The sequence below is a fragment of the Chaetodon trifascialis genome, chromosome 19 (assembly GCF_039877785.1).
Source record: "Chaetodon trifascialis isolate fChaTrf1 chromosome 19, fChaTrf1.hap1, whole genome shotgun sequence".
Lineage (NCBI taxonomy): Eukaryota > Metazoa > Chordata > Actinopteri > Chaetodontiformes > Chaetodontidae > Chaetodon > Chaetodon trifascialis.
In genome coordinates, this window is record NC_092074.1 from 17500954 (window position 1) to 17521052 (window position 20099).

At 42.7% G+C, this 20099-nt stretch overlaps 1 protein-coding gene across 15 annotated transcripts in view; it reads right to left on the reverse strand.

Annotated features, from left to right (window-relative positions):
- Positions 1-1813: 1813 nt before the first annotated feature.
- The window catches only part of gphnb (gephyrin b), an 88723-nt gene continuing 70437 nt past the window's right edge, over positions 1814-20099 (reverse strand). For 7 of the 15 annotated variants that reach the window (XM_070986842.1, XM_070986840.1, XM_070986837.1 and 4 more), the window contains 14 exons: positions 17569-17611; positions 16305-16442; positions 12606-12698; positions 10376-10431; positions 9790-9909; positions 9229-9299; positions 8494-8647; positions 6833-6954; positions 6586-6673; positions 6245-6318; positions 5997-6064; positions 5775-5878; positions 3946-4042; positions 1875-3119 (listed from right to left, as the gene is read on the reverse strand). In XM_070986842.1, coding sequence (XP_070842943.1) covers positions 2986-3119; positions 3946-4042; positions 5775-5878; positions 5997-6064; positions 6245-6318; positions 6586-6673; positions 6833-6954; positions 8494-8647; positions 9229-9299; positions 9790-9909; positions 10376-10431; positions 12606-12698; positions 16305-16442; positions 17569-17611 — 1362 coding nt within the window. In that variant the 3' untranslated portion in view covers positions 1875-2985. Of the gene's footprint in view, positions 3120-3945; positions 4043-5774; positions 5879-5996; positions 6065-6244; positions 6319-6585; positions 6674-6832; positions 6955-8493; positions 8648-9228; positions 9300-9789; positions 9910-10375; positions 10432-12605; positions 12699-16304; positions 16443-17568; positions 17612-20099 lie in introns of all 15 variants that reach the window. The other 8 variants (XM_070986843.1, XM_070986833.1, XM_070986835.1 and 5 more) reach the window with 6 other exon arrangements.

The window sequence follows — 20099 nt, forward strand, 5'->3', positions numbered from 1 at the left end:
GGCAACGCTGCGGCCCTACGGCGCCCCCTGTCTGTCAGACAAGTAATGACCGCATCTCCCGAACTGCAGCCAGTGCTTCAAAAATGAGCTAGTTATGCTATGAGCAACCTGCTGATATCAGACCACTGGACTCTGTTGAAGCCTTTAAAGCCAAACTCAAACCTCATCTCTTTACCCTAATTTTCAGTCAGCTGCATATTCCGAGTACTCTGTACTTTCTCCCTCTGGCTGGTCGCTCAATCTCATTGAATCCACCTACTGAATCTACTGTAACCCCTCTTTCTCCTGGCTCTCAGTGCCACAGTCCAGCTGTTTGGATCTGGATCTTTGTCCTCCAGGAGGTTCAGCCTCTTCTCTCTTCTCTCTCTCTTGCTCTCTCCCTTGTATGCATGTCATCCCTTTCTCTTTCTCAAAATGATCCAGTTTACTGTAATTTAAGATGAGCAAATCTTCACATTTGAGAAGCTGAAAGCATGAATTGTGATTTTTATCTACAGTCAAGCTCTTCAATTACTACATATTTGACCTTTAAATATCTCCTTCATTATTTCCTCGTGTTTGGCAGTGGTGGGACCTTACCAGCCTCCTCACATAAACAGACCCTAAATGATCACTAATTATCCTGCTGTCTACTTCTTTATCCCAATATATCTCTTGGAAAATAGAAACACGCGCTTATTGCACTTGAGGGTGTGAAGAATTTGCCATTATTTTTTACAATCATCTCCGAACTGATCCCCTTACATTCCACACATTTTATACACAGTCACATAGATGAATTTAACTAAGTTCTTGTCACAGTGCTATTAATCATCGCCAACTAATGGGATCTACTGTCATTTCACCTTGCAGAGCAGAACAGAAACTGTCTAATCTCATGCAGCTTCAGGAATATCTACACCAAAGCCTGAAGCTGCCTTTTTCCTGCTGTATTTTCTATTAACTTAATCCTTTCTGACACCTCAGTGCTTAACCTCTTTTCCTCATTAGGCTCTCTCCTGCCAGTTCCCTATTCTTAAATACTTACCTTCCTGGAAAGAGAGACAGTTAAAACCTCCATTTGCTTTGCACTAATTCATTGCAATGCATTTGTTTTGTCTTTGTTTATCTCGGCGCATTGCTGGATGAAGGACACCAATACCTCTGTAAAACTATTATCTGCAAAAATGTACTTAAAATATCAAAAGTTAAAGTAAAGCTCTGCAGAGAAAAGCACTCTGTGACTGATATAGTTATATATATGACAAAATTAGACTTTCTGGCCTGTGAACAGTTATTAAAATTAAACCATGTGAGAAGCTTCTTGCTGGAACAGTTTATAGACAGAATAATCTCAAACATGACAGGAGCCCAAATAGACATTGTGGTTTTGTAAGAGGTCACAAGCCCCAAATTTTGGACACAATTGGTTTAATCTTTAAAAATGATTAAGAAAAGCTACATTTTCTGTGTTTAAAATCTTAAAAGTAACTGATAACTGTAGCTTTCAAATAAATATTGTGATGTAAAAACTCCCATATTTCCGCTTGAAATGTAGACTAGAAGAATAAAGTGGCATAAAATCGTAATATTCAAGACAGTACAAACACCTTAGAGATGCCTTTTGAATGAAAATCTTCATATTAATGCAGTTAAACGCAGTCACATGTGGTAACTGTATCCGCTGAGGCGCTTTGCTCAAAATGCCTCGACAATGGTCGGTAAAGAAGGTAAGACCGTCACTCATTCATTCAAAATTCATGCTCTTCTTCAACCTACAGGCTATCACCTACCAAACATGTAATACCAAAGAAGAAAATCACATTTTTTCTTTAGATATATTTTATTAAAAAAGGAAAACCAACAAGAACTTTTTTTTTTTTTTTTTACATAATGATCAAGGATTTTTATTATCTTAGTCTCTTTCATCAGTTTCATATCATTACAGAAAATGTTATAGTACAGCGTTGTTCAATGTCTCCTCATTGCTTAATAATTTCCTTAGGAGTGCTGGTCACATATATCTGTACAATATGGTTCTTATTTTTTCTGTACATTTTTTGTGAAGTTGGTTAAAAAGGCTGTCAGCACTTAAAGAAGCTGTTTCTTTTCTTTCTTTTTTTTTCTTAAATAGTTGATCAAATAAAAGATTATTTTTCCCAGGTTCAGCTCGCCCCTGGGGGGGTTTGGGGCAGAGTTTACACCCGGTCACCGTGAATATAAGGAAGCTTCAGGGTCTGGGCAGACTGGGGTGCGCCCCCCCCACCTCCCCAACCCAACATCACCTCTTCCCTGCCCAGGCATTTGGCACTGCGCACATAAACAAGACTCACAAGATAAACAACAAGCAAAGCTCTTTGTGAAGCCATTATGATGCATACTAATGAGAGAAAAACAGAAGTGTCACCTTGATGGGCGCTCAAAAGAGGAAGCGGTCTTGATGTGCCCCCTCTTCCTCTTAGCTGAGCACCATGGGAAATCTGGAGTCTTTCTCAATGTTTTCTTCATTTTCAAAAAACAGATTATTTTTTTCCACTAAAGATGAGAAAATAATAATTTTCTTTTTTTGTCCTGGCAGGCACCTACAGCTGTCTATTAAAATGCTACTGCTATAGATAAGGTCTAGCATTGAACACACAAAGCAATTGCAATGAAAGGAACAAAGTTGCCTTAATATAATAATGATAATAAGAAGAATAATGATAATAATAATAAGAATAATCATAATAATATATTACAGAATAAATCTCTTTTTATAATTAGATTTTTTCATTAAAAGTTATATTTTCTTTGTTTGAAATACTATAATCTTTTTAAATTAATTTTTTCATATGTATCTAGGTTGTGATCAAGATGTTGACTATACCTCAACGTTATCCAAATCAATAAAAACTAGCTGTGCCGTTGCATATTACAGAATAGTCAATGATATGTGGACATGCACCGTGAACCACCCATTCCAACCCTCGCTATATGACGCCGACACTCCGTCCCTCTGTGATGACATCATAGCCGGCCGATGACCATGACGTCAACCACCTCGCCCTTGTGCAGCTCCACGTATTGCTCTGTTTTCGGAGGTAGCATCAGGAGCCCGTTAGCACTGCGCATGCTCATCAGCCTGCTGCTCACCTGGTTCCCTGCAGCGAAGAGGACGGTGGGAGAGAGGGGACACAATACTTTAAAATCACTATCTAACCCATGAGGCAAATTGCAGATTTTCTTTGTGTTTCATCCGATTGTAATGAAACTGAACATGATTAAACTGGTCACAGTTCAAACAGGTTTTGCAGTTTGACCTTTTAGTTATTTTATTTTTCATCGTCAAACTGGCTAATGTTAAAAGACTACTGAGGCCAAGTGCTTTAATCAGTGTCAGATGCACTAAATGCAGGGAACCTAAGGTGGCCGCGGTAATAATGTTTACTTCAAGTGTGTCCATGTAGAGTAACAAGGTAATCAATCTACTTTATCGTTTCTGCCCTGATGAAGATCCTCTGAGGTTGCAGCTGCCATTATGGCCTGAGTTAAGGCGTTTAACAGAACTTCTCTCCACGCCTGAATAGCCTTCTCTGCCTTTTCAAAAACCACAGCACATTTTTGCAGGGGAAAAACCAGTCTGGTATGGGCAAATATGTACATGAAGTAACCATACATCAGTAAATGTGCTTATTTTTAGTATTTTACCCAACCCTAACCCTAATTCTTTACCTACAACGTATTAACACATTACGTCAACCACCGGGTTCCTAATGACAGACAGCTGATTTCATGAACAACATTTTAACTTTAGCGTTGAGCTTTGACCTTCACTGTTCATTGACATGTACTGGAGGCCACTGTGGCCACGTGACCACACTCATCCCCAACTCCCCTGCTCCACATTTGACCCATTCTGATCTGGTCCCCTCGGTTCCTGTCATGCAGAATCCTTCCCAGTATCGGTGCTGGCTTCCACTTTCGTACCTGTGCTCTGTGCCCACGGCAGAGGCTCCTGGTGATGCCATGTCAGAATGCAGCGGTGGTATTCAGGGCGAGGGTCCAACTTCACATCACAAGACAACTAGAGACAAAACATACAGGGGAACATTATAATGATGTATATCAACAAGTCCTCTTCATCACCACGGATATTTGTCCGTAATCACATCGAAGAAATAGCACCTTCCCAAGCTGAAGACGTTACCAATGCACAGTGGGGAAAGGCAGCGTCTAAAGCCAGAATATGTTCACATCCAACTTTGTGAATTAAAGGATTATTTTGACCAAACCGAAGTTAATGATTGTTAGAAAAGTGGAAAAACTAACCTAGATGGTTTTGGTGCAGTGTGTTTTCTGATGATCTGCAAAATAAAATTACTGTTTTTGTCAGTGGAGTCTGGTGGCATTGAAGAGAGTGGCTGTTTCTGGTTTGGGGGGAGTGAATGTGATATATAGAGACTTTAAGTAACACCGGGTTTCTTGTTTAAATGTAGATTGTCACAAACTTTGACTGCAGCCTGGGAAAGCTTTGGACTCATGACCCCAGTGAAGGACACAAGCTGAACTATGTTTGTTTCACAGGAAAGTTGTTTTTTATCCACTAGTTTCACTGGAGTTTTGGCCTCTTCACACTCTTTTTGCTTCTGTGCACCTTGGTAGTTGGTGAAGTTGTGCCAGAAATACCTACGAAGCTTTGGACTCAGTAAGATTTCATGTTTGTTTAGCATGTGTCCACAAAGATTGATTTTCAGCCAGAACAAGTCCTGGATATCAAACTTTCCTTCCACCACTTGAATGCAGCACAATAGGTCCGATGGCAAAAATCCCAGATCACCAAAGTCTAATTCACTTTGATAAAAGGTTATGTGCCCGCTCAGATTCTGCCAGGTACTTTTGCACATTCCTAAACTTTATATGTTTTCAAAAAGGCAACAAGACGTACAGACAGCAGTGGAAACTCTTCCAACTTTGTTGGCAAAGGTAAAGGGTTTTTCCAGAATACGGTTTGACCTGGGTCTGATGCCATCTGCTGAGGGAAATTATCTGGCTACGTCTGTGCTTTCAGGCCATCAGTCCCACCACTAAGTGGCAGTAATGCATTCAAGTTGATTTCTAACTGCTTTATAACAGCAAATGTTGTTGCAAAGCTCTCTGGATAGCACCCATGATGGCAGGGGACCAGCTGTGGCTGTGCAGGGTGTGTGTGATATTATTAGGATTTTTCTTGCTCTACGATTCTGAATATTCATAACCAGGGAGCTGGCCTTCAGGTCAGTGTGGGCCGTGATTGGTTCCTCTGCCAAGTCAAAGCAAAACATGGTGGTCATAAATATGTATCAAGCGGATGATGAAAATAGTATTAAATCATAAGTTAAGATGCAATGGACTGCAACCATACGCCCAGGAACTTTAGCACAAACGTAACTTATATATAATATTCACATTTTATAATTTCCTCTCTGCTGCAGATTTTTTTGATCTGCACTCAGATATTCACATATGAGAAAAGAAAGGATTTTTTGTTGCAAACAGGGACAAGTCTTTCAACCTTTTTTGACTTCTGTGAGACGGAGACAAACATGACTCCCTTCTTGAAATGACGCTTGATAGGACTGACACATTTTGTCGGACCTGAAAGGCTAAAACCTCTTATCACTAAAACAATGATTGTGGATTATAAAGAATCAGTGGATACCTTGTGTCTTTCAATAAACAGAAAAAAACCCTTTCTGTGGCCACCAGTGCCTCAACAGATGAACTTTGTGTGTCTCAGCCAGGGAGCGAGGCTTCCCTGGTTGCCCTGTGCATCCTACCCTTGCTTTAATGATGGTGGGCCTAGGGTCCAAAATGCCTTGCATTTTCCTCAAGGCGGGGATGACAAAAAGATTACAGGTGACAACAGCGGACACGGGGTTTCCTAGGACAGACGGACGGACAGAGAGAGGGCAGCGAGAAGAGACAAGAGAGAAAAATATATGAGTAACATCTCCTCAGAATCAGCGGAGTGAATCACTCTTTCTCTCAACTTCACACACTACCTGGGAGGGCAAAGATTAGCTTGCGAGCACCATCCATGTCCAAGGTGGCAAATGTTGTTGGGAGACTGAAAAAGAAAAACAACATAGGTTGCATTTTACATACATTCCACCATTGTAAGAAATATCTAACATGTCTTATTTTAGTATCTTGCCTGTCTTTAACTTGCACCTGTTCTATTTCAGTTTCCTGTTGAACGTGTGATCACAGTGTTGTGCAAAACTGCATGAGAATAAAGGTTTCTCACCCTGGTTTCATGAAAACCCGACCAAAATGGATCTGAGCATGAAGATCAATATCCAGCACCTGCTTAAGATAGTCCTAAAAAAGACATGAACGTTAGCATTTAACAAACATAAAAGAGCAAAACATTTAAAAAATTGCCACGGAGAATCAGACCTTCTTCTAATATGAATGCTTATAATCATTACTTTTTGTTAATATTTATTATAAAAAGCATGATATATAGTGTTTTTTTTAATCAAAATTTACTCTAAAGTAAAGGCTGTCATTCCCCAATCCACCACAAGGTGTCAGTGAAACACAATGCCACGACTGGATGTGTGGCTTCCTGCTCTGCCATCATACCTTCTCTCCCATGGACACTCCTCCTGAGGTGATGATGACATCAGCACGGCTGATGCCTTCATTCAGAGCGTTGAGAAGGTCATCGGGGCTGTGGGGCACAAAGACACACAAACACACAAGTTAACCACCGAATCACAGGAGAGGAAATAAAGGAGGGAGAGGGGAAACAGAGAGCTTGTTCTGGGGTAGAGTAGAGTCAAGTTGTAACAAGTATGGAAATGTTCTGAGACTACACATGCAGGCGTACTTGTCTCCCACGATGCCCAGGTTGATGGTGGGGTAGCCGTGCTCCTGGATAGTAGCCAGCAGGGTGGAGCGATTGCTGTCCCTGATCTTCCCAGGATGGAGGTCGTCCTCTGGGTTCAGCAGCTTCCATGACAGATGAGGAGAAATGAAACATTAAGGACAGTCTTTATACAGTCAATCCACTTTTAAGTTGGTGTAAATAATAAGCAGATCTGGCATTATTATTGGCTGGCAGGAATTCTGGTGGGTAAATAAATAATAATTCATCTGGAAGAGAACAGGTTAAGACCTTCGTTTTCTACCATATTATTACTATATTTAGCCTGCCGTTGGGTTGGTTCTGAAAAACAGACCAATAAAGTGATCGCCAGAGAATTTAGTTGATTAAGAATATTATCCAATATTTTATGGTGACTGAGAAAAATAAAGTGTAAAGTTTTGGAAGATTTTAATCAAGTTTTTAATATCATCCATTTGGTGTTGCTTGTGCTTTTACATAGCGCTGAAATGATTAATTGATTAGTTGATTAACAGGAAATTAATCAGCATACATTTTGAAACTGATTAAACGCTGTTCATTTTCTGGTTCAAGCTTTTTGAATGTGAGTATTTTGCTTCTTTATTCCATTTATATCATTGTAAACTGAACATTTTTGGATTTTGAACTGTTGGTAAGACGAAAAAAGCAAATTGAAGACGTCGACTTGGCCTCTGGGAACTTGTGGTGGGCATTTTTCACTATTCTGTGCTATTTTATGGACAAAATGACCAATCGATTAATCTAAGAAAAACAAACAAAATGAAGAACAACTTCCTCAATCAATTATTTGCAGGCCTTGTCAATGCATGAATAACTGCATTATGATGTAATATATGAATGGATTATTTCTCTTTTGGAAATATTGGAAGCCATCCCACAGTAATAATGTGCACCTGCTTTTTTCATTCATACATTCTATCCTCCATATTTTTTTATAATAGAACTACAAATCTGAACTTTGGGTTTCCTCGATGAGGAGATCTGTATATTCTAAGTCGTAAACACCAGCTCTACACACACGTTTCAGATTGTCTTCATCCAGGTCTCAGAAATGAATGCAGCACAGTCCAGAGAGAGGGTAACAACGGTGCATCTAATCCTCTATTTCATTAGCCTTAGCCAAAGGAGGGGAGATGAGGACAATAAACCACTTCATAAGTTTGGAATGTGGCCATGAAGTAGGTGACTCATGGCTGATTTGTACAATTTAGACGGTCCTCATGAAGGTTACACATACCCCATGAAACTGAAAATGCACATCAGTCACATGTAAAACACACAGATATGATCCCTGCATCTAAAAGAAACCACCTGGTCGCAGATAAACACATTCCTCACAACTGAAAGCACACGTGAAACAGCTGAGTGCACATTCAGCTCTGAACATTGTTCTGGTGTCCGCAGTCAAAGCAAACAATGTTGATTGTGCATAAATACGGACGAGGTACGCTGTCAGAAAAAGATAGCACATTGTTGTCACCATCAGCAGCTGAGGCCCAACCTCTCTGGCAAATACGGGTACAGTGGCGCACCTTTATCTGATGGTGTGGGCTATCATGTTCCAAATGAAAATAACGACCTGACTGTCCTATAAAACAGTGCAAGGTTTCATCACGCCTTACCTCATTTCCTGTGGACATGACGGCCACCACGGGGAATTTCTGGACCTCCACCTCAGTGACTCCCACAGTGGCCAGGAGACCAATCTCAGACGGGCCCATGTGGGTTCCCTTTGCAAGCACACACTCCCCACGCTTAATGTCATGACCGATAGGCCTACGGTGGGGCAGCAGAGAGGGTGGATCAGAGGAAAAGAAAGAGAGAGAGAAAGGGAAGGATGCTGAAAAATGCACTGCTGTATGATGAGTAATCTCAGGTGTGAGGTGACAACAGTAACTTAACAAAGGCTTCAAAATGTAGCCCAAACAAACATTCTGGTTCAGACATTAAGCATTTCACTTGGCATTTATAGTTAAATTACACAGTGTAACTTTCAGCTCAGGGATGCTGCTTACTATGAGATGTATGCTAAAGAGCTGGACTAACAAACAAAAAGACAAAAATTATGATTCTGATTGTAAATGACCAGTGTGCAGGATTTAGCAGGATCTATGGGCAGAAAGGTAATATAAAGTATGTAGAGAGGAAGCCGTTCCTCTTCCACAGAGTCCGCCGTATTGTTTCCATGTTTCTGCAGAACGGATAAACCAATGCCTGGCTCTGGGGAGGACCATTTGTGTTTTTCACATTTTTAGCACCATGAGGCAAGCTGGTTGCAATCTGCAACCTCACCGCTAGATGTCACAAAATCCTACACACTGGACCTTAAATAGCAACCAACACAATACCACACTAACCTGATGTCCTGCCCTGGACGAGCCTGTACTAGGATTCGTACCTCCAGCTCCTCTGTGCCCTGAAAGACAAACTGGACATCAGATATATCAACATGAACAGATGCAGTTTTCCTTACTATACCAGACCAAAATGCATTGTGTATTCTGTACCTCTCTGGGCTAAACTTAGTCTCAGCGACATTTAAATCAACCAGAATCCATCCATCCATCCATTATCTATACCGCCTATCCTTTTCGGGGTTGCGGGGGGCTGGAGCCTATCCCAGCTACGATGGGCGAGAGGCGGGGTACACCCTGAACCGGTCGCCAGCCGATTGCAGGGCCACATGTAATGACAAACAAACATTCACACTCACACTCACACCTACAGACAATTTAGAGTCATCAATTAACCTAATGAGCATGTTTTTGGTCTGTGGGAGGAAGCCGGAGTACCCGGAGAGAACCCACGCATGCACGGGAAGAACATGCAAACTTCTTTACAGGGTGAATTCTGGTTGTTTTGACCACAACCGTTTCTGATATCTTCACCCCTGTTTATTGGGTAAATGCTAGACTTACATCTTCAGACTCGCGGAGCAGCTCGGTGTCCTCCACCTGGACTACAGCGTCGGCCCCGCATGGGATAGGGGCACCCGTCGTCACCCTCATCACCTGGCCAGGCATCACTGTGTGGGTCGGCTGCGCAGAGACACACAGACGGCATGACATACATGACTAAAATTACACAAACTTTGAGCCAAAAGAGCGACGAAGTTCAAGAAAAAAGTAAAAAAGTACACGCATAAAAATGTGTAGATCTAGTTAAGGATATGAAGACGTGTGTCCGCATGTGTGCTGATTTTAGTGAAGATGAGAAGTTGACGTAGTCAGTAAATCTCTGCAGCCTACTCTTGTCTCAGAGGTCTAATCTGTTTTATAGTTTGGCAGCACTTTGACTTTGGAGCCCTGCTTTGGGGCGAAGGGCTTTTCATCACCTGCTAGGGGAACACACTGGTGTGCAATTACAGCTGGTCAAGGCGTGAGGTGAAGGACAAAAGTGAAGCGCTTTATTTTCATATACAGGTTATGTGGGCGTTTATGTGTGTGGCGCCTTTTTTTGTGAGCTACAGATAACGTGTGTCTGACTGTCAACGTGGGCGCGAACCTGCTCTCCAGCTTGGGACTCTCCAATGATGAAGCGGTCGCCTGGGCCATCAGCCGCTAAAATAAAAGAAAGATTCAATAGCATTACACATCTGTGCAGCTGAAAATGTGTGTGTGTGAGTGGGAGTGTGCTATTTAGTTGAGTCATTTTATTTCAGTGGGCTACAAAATGAACAAACAGGAAGAGAAGGAGAGAGGGAAACATTTTTCAGAAATATTTTCTGTTCTTTAATTAAACATCTCAAAAACAGACACACACAGTATTCTCAGTGCTAGATCAGCCATACGCTGAGCCACGCAGGCCACAAGCCATCGCATTCAGTGTAGCTACAGCCAAATATGGGGAAGAAGAAGAAGAAGAAGAAGAAGACAATGGGGAAACAAAAACTCTAACCGTTCTGTTCTTTCACAGAACAAAGACACCAAGGAAGGAGCAAGAACAAGGGTCGCCAGAAGACACTTGAAGCACAATTCAAACTTTAACACACCCGTTGACATTGCAACATGTCCTTGGCGAGTGGAAAGCTTAAATTTCATAGCTTGACATGTAATCTTAACGAAAGGATTAAATGCTTCTCTCCTTGTTATTAAAAAGTGAAACACTTGAAAAACCACACTGAGATGACAACAAACATCTGCTGTTGAGTTAAAAACATTGTTTTGCTAGTTTTGAAAAATTGACACTGTGGAATTCCAGCCAGCACCGAAGCACTTTGTCCCCACCTTTCCCTGCATGTTCCCTGACCTCTTAGGAAGTGTTGGCAAAGTGCTTCATAACTTTGCTGCTCTTACTGTACCATTAGCACCGACTGCAGACATGTTTTTTCACCACCAGGCCTCCTTGTACAAACTCAGCACTCCTCTCAACCTCAGCAAAAGGTGGATGCTGCAGGTTGGTAAGAGAGCAAGAAACAGGCACTGGCTCTGGAGAAAGCAACAGGTCATTTGCTCCTTCCACTCCTCACAGTCTAGAGTCTTTCAAATCTGCACATGTATGCCTCGGCAGACGCCAGGCCCTCAGGACAGGTGCATAAAACCCAGAGAGACCTGTGGTGTTGTGCTCCTCCTACTCCATCAGAAAGAGCCAACAGCAGATGTTACATGCGAGGGTTTTTGAGCTGCCTGGAGCCAACAAGCTGCCACACTGCTCTCCGGGTTAACAGGGCCCTCAATGCTTTCCAGACACCCAGTCGCTGATTTCTTGAGTGAACCATCTTTGCCTGGATATCACCTAGACATCACGCTAAGGAGTTCGTGCAGCCACAAGAAGGTATTTGAAACACATATCTCTTGCAACTTGTCTCCATCTTTCGACTACAGAGGACAGCCCCCTCCATGTCCCACAGTGTAGAACCTCCATCTCTCTTCGGTTCACCCTGGCAGAAGAAGCCCTTAAAAGGCTCCTGCGGCAGTTCTCTACTGCCCCAGTGTCCTGTTCATCTCTAACTGGGACAGTTAGGTCATTTGAACAGGAGGAAAGACATACTGGCCTGGTTAGTTCTGCAACTTCCTCTTAAGAAAGCACAACAGAGACTTTATGCATTGGTCTCATGGACACCACCGTAGGTGCAAATCCAAAGACTGGAAAAGTAAGCTGGACTGGGCTGCACCAGCAATTCGTTAATCCCTCTCTAACTTTGTATGTAAAGTCCTTCCTAAGTTCTCTTCCCAGTTTGCATCACTTTTAAAGATCATTTTGTCCAAGTTCCGGGTCAGATGTGTGGCCCATATTCCATATTACCTCTTTTACTCCTCCGTCATATGCTTCACACAGTACGCTGACGTTAGCTAGTTCAGTTAGCCAGGTAACAGGTCACTTACTGGCAACAGCTAATCTCTGTGTCAGACCCATTCTGCGTGGTGAACCCCTTTTAATTTAGTGGTACATTACAACGAGGCTAGATTTGAACTTACTAACAGCTGGTGCAACTGCGTGCAGAGCTTCCAGTGCGCTCTGTAACCACTCCTCAAGATAAAAACACAATAAAACGAGCTAAAAAAGGCCCAATGTTAGACTAGAAATTGGCTTTTCTATTTTAGTTTTAGTGACAATCATTGCACCATATGAGCAGAGCATGGTCTCTACCTGCTATTTGTGTCCCCATGTACCTTGAAACAGTTCCAGTTTCTTTTACAGCGAGGTTCACCATCCAAGCAGTTCTTCATATTATTATTTATTACACTTTGCATCTTAACTGCATTGGTCACCTGTCACCATGTATAGTACCTACCTCTCACAGCATAACCATCCTTGACAGAAGCAGGGAAGGGTGGCAGGTTGTCTTTGGCATAAACGTCCTGAGCCAGGACTCGGCCCATCCCATCTGCAGAAGAAGAGGAAGACTATGGGTATGAGGTGAGGAAGAGAAGCCGGGCAAAGGGTAGCAGAGAGGATGAGGGAGACTGATTCAGATGAAGATACAGATGGGCATATGTGCCGGAGGAGCGTATATGTGTGTGCGTGTTTTAAAGGGAGACATAGTGTGACACCACGTATCAGGATCTCTCTTCATGACTCACTACCTGACCAACACACACACACACACACACACACACACACACACACACACACACACTTTGCAAGTGTCCCCATCCTGATTTCTTAACGACTTCCACCAGCCAGACAACTTAAAAACACCCAGGAAACATTTGTGTAGGAAGAACAGAGACTCTGCTCAGAGACAATAGCTCAGAGAGAATGAGGGAAGGAAAGAAAGACAGAAAAAGACAGAAGGAGAGTGGGTGGAGGAGAAAAATCCTGGCACTAAAATACCTTAAGCTGCTGTGTGGCTATATATAGCATTTCTCAGCGCCTTTATGCTATGATTATGTGGGTGTTAATGTGAAGATCTAAGCTTTGATATCAATGAGTTGAAGGGAAAAAAAAAAAACGTGCATGAACACATACAGACACCCACGCACATGCATACAGCACTTGAGCTTACGAGATGACAGTCAAAACGAGCTGCTGTAAATAATGCATGTCAGTGGCAGAACCAGACACGTGCTTGTTGTCCAAACCTTACATCTTTTTTAAGTCGGCAGCATTTCATGTGAGATATTCTGGTGCATTTTCACAATCGCTGCTCCTTCCAAGCAGCTATTTAAACAGCTTGTTAAAGCTGTGTGCTGAAGCTGAGTTGTGAATAAAAATAGAACAGAGGTGATGTCTTGTTGCTGAAGCAAAATAAGCGTTTGATCAGATGCTTTGGAAAACATCACGCACAGTAGGGTCCAGGTTTTAAAAGTGTTACAGTCATTAAATCAAGGGACACTGTGCGATCACTCGCCCAAATGAGCAGCGAGACACAAATCAACACATTTTAGAAGACAGTGAAACTATCATATAAACACGTGCATGCATGTTGGCCTGCGCACTAAAACATACAGAACCTGTGCAGCCCACATGTTCGTTCATACACTACAGATAGATGGGAATTAAAGGACTGGTTTGACATTTTGGGAAATATGCTTATTCGCTTTCTTACTGAATGTTGGATGAGAACATTGATTCCACTTTCATGTCTGTAGAGTGAATGTGAAGCTACAGCCTGTAGCTAGTTAGCTTAACCTAGCACAGAGACTGGAAACAGCCAGCCTGGCTTTGTTCTAACAAAATCCACCTTGGTGGTACTACTAAAGCTCACTAATTAAAATGTTATATTGTTGTGTTATCTGTACCAAAACTGTAAAACTGACCTGCCTTTTACAAAGCCAGGTTAGCTGTTTCCAATTAATTCCAACCTTTGTGTTAAGCTAAGCTAACCTGCTGGTAGTTGCAAGAAAGCAAATACACGTATATCCCCAAATATCAAACTATTACTTTAATTTCTTACCCTAACCATAACCATAAGCACTACTCGTCTAACCTTTACCTTAACCCCCCCCCCCACAGTTTTCCAGCTGTTGTCTCTCTATATATTTCATCTCTTGTATCCCATTTCCCTCTCCTCCTCATCCCACTGTCCTCCTGCAAATCCTGCAATTCAGTCCTCTCTCCAAGAACACGAAACATCACTTTACATCTGGGAAACGAAAGAACGTCCCTTCTACCATCATTGATCTACGAGTCATGCGCGCCGCGGGCTTTTATTGCCCCCAATCCTCGCTACCTCGTCTTGAGATGAGTTAAAGAGTGTGTGTTTTCCCCTCTGGCCCTCAGCCTGGCTCTGTGCCAACCTCCACTCTGCCAGAAGGATGAGTCGACCCACAGGTGCTAAACTAACTTCTCTGTGCGTGGTTGTATCTGAACACATGAAACAAAATGCATAAAGATGCCTGAAAAACATGCATTAAATTTGTCAATATCAGGGTGAATTATTATAAAAACAAAACTTGAGAAAAATGAAAAAAAATTTTTTCACGGTTTAAATTAACAGATTTTCTTGGCTGATTGTTGTGCAAAAAAACTGCGAACACCACATTGACATATCTTCACCTTTTCAGTTGATAATGGTGAACTTCTTAGCACACAGCTGCTTATTCATCGAACCTTATCCCTCATTTGGACTTGTTCAGGAGTAAAAGTAATTAGGGCTAGTCTGGTTGGTTGCAGCAGTGTTCATTCCTGTGTGGCGGTGAGGACACATTAACCTGAGACCTGAGTTATTGATTTTTTTATAAATGGTTACTATTCAGGGTGCAGTCCTCCAAATATGTTCTGGGAAACACAAATTAAAACACAGCGTAGCTCAATGTGCAGCATACCAAACAAACTTAAACCAAATGACGCAACTTGAAACATAAACACAAGCCGAGGAGCAAACAGACTGCATGACGAAAAACTCGACTGGGAGTCACTGATAGACCCTCCACAAACCACAAGTCCTCTAGACATCCTGGTGAGAAGAGAGCTGACACTGCCCTCTGCTGGTTTTTAATTGTAACATAGAACAAATAGAACATAACAAATTTTTAGCAACTTTACCAATTTAGTTCTGTACCCTCACATCACATATTGGGAAAATAAAAGCTAGTTAACCGACCATAGACAGTACTCTGGCCATTTAGCATTTTAATTGACTTCCCACCGAGCAATCAGGGACAGGGGACCAGGGAGGTGATAACAGGATGATTAGTCAAGAGAGTTTCATATGGGACTTATTTAACGTTTCTGGCCACTGATGAATCTAAGTCCAATTTTCACTCTACTTTTAGCTCTGTTTTTGGTCCCTACCAACTCCTCAGTGAAATAATCTGGATCTTTAGCTGCTCAATGCTCAGCTATGTTCACCAGCCAATTACTAACTTTGTCCGTCTGCCTTTTGGTGCAGGGCAGGTCGTGTAGAGTGGACTTTGAAAACGTTTCCAGTAGCTTTGGGAGCCCGTGAAACCAAACAAGCTCAAAGATGTGGAAATGCTCACTCGAACTGAGGGTGTGTGGAAGTGCAGCCTCTTTCACATTTGAATTGTTTTTGTTACAGGAGCTCCTTAAAAGAATAGAAGAGATAGAGAGATTTACATGTATTCACAAAAATAAGTTATATAACAGTGTAAAAAATAAACAAATGTATGACAGAATAAATATTACTGTACATATCAGTATGTACATTGTAAACCTGCAATAACCTCAGTGTAAGCCAGTGTTAGAGGCTCAGCGTGGCCCAGTAGTAAGTGACACATGGGTCACAAGTAAAGGTTTGTTTGTTGTGTATGTGCCCTTTCAGTCATGTAAAGTCTGTGTGAGTGACACCGTGGCATGCAGAGACTGCTGATTCAGTGAGGTGTCCAGCTGTGGACCGAGAGCGTTTAAATGCTGTCATCTGAAGTTAGCGAGCGGGTGTCGCTGGATCGATCTGAAGGGATGACACCTCAACATCCCAGCATGCTGAATGGCTGATGCGAGCAGACACAATGGGAAGGTGAACTGGAGAGGTCATCTGGCGAGTGGGTGTGTAAAGTAAAAGGAATCAAACCTGTGTCCTCCTCACCTCTGTAGTTGATGATCTCAGTGCCCAGGACGGCGGTCATCTCCAGCACAGTGATGAAGGCCTTGTCCATGGAGGTGAGGGGGAAGGGGGACATGCGGTGCCTCCGGGCCACCTTGGTGATGTCCACCGCACTGTGACCTGGGAAGACGTTCACCGTCATCAAATGGTTGTCTTAAAATCCAACTCACTCACTCACTCACTCTATTGCAGTGCAGGTATCAAGACCCAAGCTTTAAAATTGAAGCCTGGCCCAACTTCAGTCAGAAAAACTTGGGTCCACTCACTCTTTTTAGCATTTTAATTCTTTATTTAGTTTGAAAGTTGAGAGGAAGGCAGAGGGGAAGAAGGGAAGGGAGAACCCTGCTGGGACCTAATCCCGAGATGGTGGAGGCAGGGAACTGAGCCACTCAACTATCTCTGGAGACAAAAACAGTATTTTAAGAGTCTTCTTTTGGCCCGAGAGCCACAGAAAAAAAAACAAAACAGAGAGATTCAAACTGATCTGAGCGCAGTGGGTTCGCCGCTGTAGCAGTAAAGGTCAAATTCCAAAACTCAGGACATGGATACAGCATATGCACACATGCAAAACGTGCAGCTTTATAAATAAACACATGTAATCAAATGCGTTTCCACAGCACTGTCACCAAGATAACTGGATTAACATGATTTATTTTTCAGTGCATGTGCGTACATATGCGAAATCGCACAGTTTGAACACCACGAGGAGGGATTGGCAATAAATAGTCCTGTTTGTTTGCAGAAGCTGTGGAACCCAGCTGGATGATAGAGGTGCTCGATAGCAGCCATGTTGGTCTAATAATACCTCTCTAATAATTCCAAAGGTAAAAGGAACAAAGCAAGGTGTAACTAATATGTAATCTGCTCTCTCTCCTTCTCTCTTTATCTCTCTCTGCCTTGCTCTCCCTCTGCCTCTCTGCCTCACAGCGAAGAATAGGCGCTGCGCTTTGATTTCCCTTGACCCAATTTCTCTCCTTTAAACATACACTTACGCTTCCACAGCATATTCTGATGCTTAACATGAGGCTTAACAACCTCTGGCAAAACATCACACACACACACACACGCAGACGTGCAAATGCAACACAGCAGCCACACACAGCCAAACACACAGACCATGCTCGCATTGTTACATCACATGCGCATTTAAAATCTATTTATGCGCGTTTGAGAGCACACTCGGTGACACACAGATATGACACAGAGGAAGGAGAGGGTGCTCTTGAATTGGAAACTAAGTACTCACTTGATCTTAGGATATTTTCTTTGCTGCTGCATCGTGACTGCACCTAAAGATGGAGAGAGCGATTGGGGAGAGACAGACGAAGGGCAAGAGGAAAGAGAAAGAGAGAGAGCAGAGGTAGTGGTAATTTGAGATAAACCGGGCTGCTCTTTTGAGCTTGAGATGAGAAGCTGTTTATACAACAGTCAGAAGCATTGGCAAGAGCCGTGTCACACTACACTGTGCACTTTGTCCTGCTGTTGGGAGATGGCTGCATCTCCTGCATTGCTATTATCATCACTTACTGTACACTACATCATCATATCACAGGTGATATTTACACTGATAAATGCACTGACACGTCACATCACTATTAGATTAGAGCGCTGAAAGGAATATGTGGACAAAGGCAACAACATACAGAGTGACAATATTGTATCACAAGGTCATAACAAGACGTATTAACTGTGCTACGGTGTAACATCAAATGTAGTGGAAATGTAGTGTCAAGTATAGATATAGAGTGGCTGTTCAGATGTGGTGCAGGACGGTAAGATTTCTCTGGAAATCGCTGCTGCTGCGCCGTAGCTGTACTAACGCTTAGCTGCTTGTAATCTATGGCAAGGTGGGGAGGAGAGCAGGGGGGGTTAAAACTAAGCTGAGCTTCCCAAAACCATCTACAGCTAACTGTCGGTAACGGTGAGTGAATGGAGAACAGACACAATTAAAAGTGGGGCCAAATTAATTGAACCGGTAGAGCAAAAGGAGACAGTTAGTCACCTCTTTCTCATTTTAGCGCTCCTTGAGGTAAAGACCACATTTCCCATAAGCTCCCTTTCTTCCCGCCAAAAAACACGACATTGATGGTCGCCATCTCTGGACTTCTTAAACATGCTGGACTTAGCCATAATGGATATGTCCCAATTCCATAAAACATACTAATGGTGTGAAGTGAGCATTTAATACATATTAATTGTCATGCAGCACGATGACTTTGCAATTACAAGAAATCAGTGTTTTGTACAAACAGGAAATGATGCAGTAAGTGCACCAATCAAACCAATCAAATTGCTTCTCTGGGACGCCACCTCCGATTAAATCTAACAAAAAGCTAATTTTTCTCCAAAGATTTTTCTGAAAAGCCAAAACTCAAGGCCCAACTACTAGCTTTTTCATGCGCTTTCAACCTTTATCATACAGTCTTCATCAGAGCAAGCTCAGCTGCCATCAACGGTACATCCTCAAAACCTGCTTAAAATTAGTACGTTGAATGGAATTGGGACACAGCTAAGATGGAAGAACAGCACCCTCACGTGGTTTATTACTGTACAGCAGATCTGATCAGATTTCAATCAATTTGCACATAATTTACAGGGCAATGCCGATGATTAATGGCATTAGAACAAAAAGAAGGTGTACAGTAGGTAGAAGTGGTACATGGACACACCAGCGGTCCCTCTTTCATCTCGCTGCTGCTGCTGTTAGAAGCCGCCAACCTCCCGGTGATCACGCTGTTTGTTCACGGTATTTATAGAAAACTAACAAAGCTCAGATGCATTCATGTTACAGATGCAACACGGCACTTTCTAAAGCCCTTGTGAAGAACACGCTGTGTTACAGTATGAGCGTGCTTTTGGGAAGCTCAGCCTCAGGGAGTGAGTAAATAAGGGAAGGAGAATCACAAGTTTATCATGCTACAAGATTGGCACAGAAGAATAGAAGTCCTTTGTACGACTACACCAGTATGGCTCCGGGTGCAGCGAAAGCATATAAATCTAGCCAAAATCAATTCTGATGCCAAAATTAAGGACAGTTATTTATACTTAAATATCTGTTTGCTTAAAAAATGGTATTTTGGCCAATTGTAAGTTGGATTTGAGTTGGATTTGGGGGATTTTTTAGCTCTCCATTTCTTCTTCTTCTGCATGCTTGCTCGTCTGAGGGTCTGTCTACCTTCATTCAGATGTCCTGACTGACAGAACTAATTGTCTGCTTGGCTGTCTGTCATGTTCTGTCTGTCCTAACGCTTTCCTTTGTTGCAACTGCTGCATCTCAATAACCTCTGTGTCCTGGCATTATCACATAAGTTGGGTGTGGGCAGTGTGTGGTGTATGGAGAACCGAAACACCCATGGTGAAGGTGAAGGTCTCTCTACCCACCCACCCGCCTAACCACCTCTTTCTCCCTCCTCCCCTCCCTCACCGCCATCATAACTGGGCTAAAACTGTGACACCACTGGGCACCAAACAGCCAAGGTGAGAGGGTGGGAGATGGGAGGTGGGGCAAGGTGGGTGGGTGGGATGGTGGAGGAGGAGGGATGGAGAGACAGAGAGATAGAAAAAGACAGGTAGGTAGACAGTGGGAGGCAGAGGGTGGAGGGATGGCGGATCAGCATGACGTGGTCCCACAGCCCGGAAAGAAAACAAACAAACAAAAACAGGAAGCACGGACTAGACAGACTTCACTAAACTACACGGCCGAGACATAGCAGAAAAGAGGGAAAACAGGAAGAAAAAACAAAAACAAAGACCACTAGAGCGGCCTGATGGCATCTA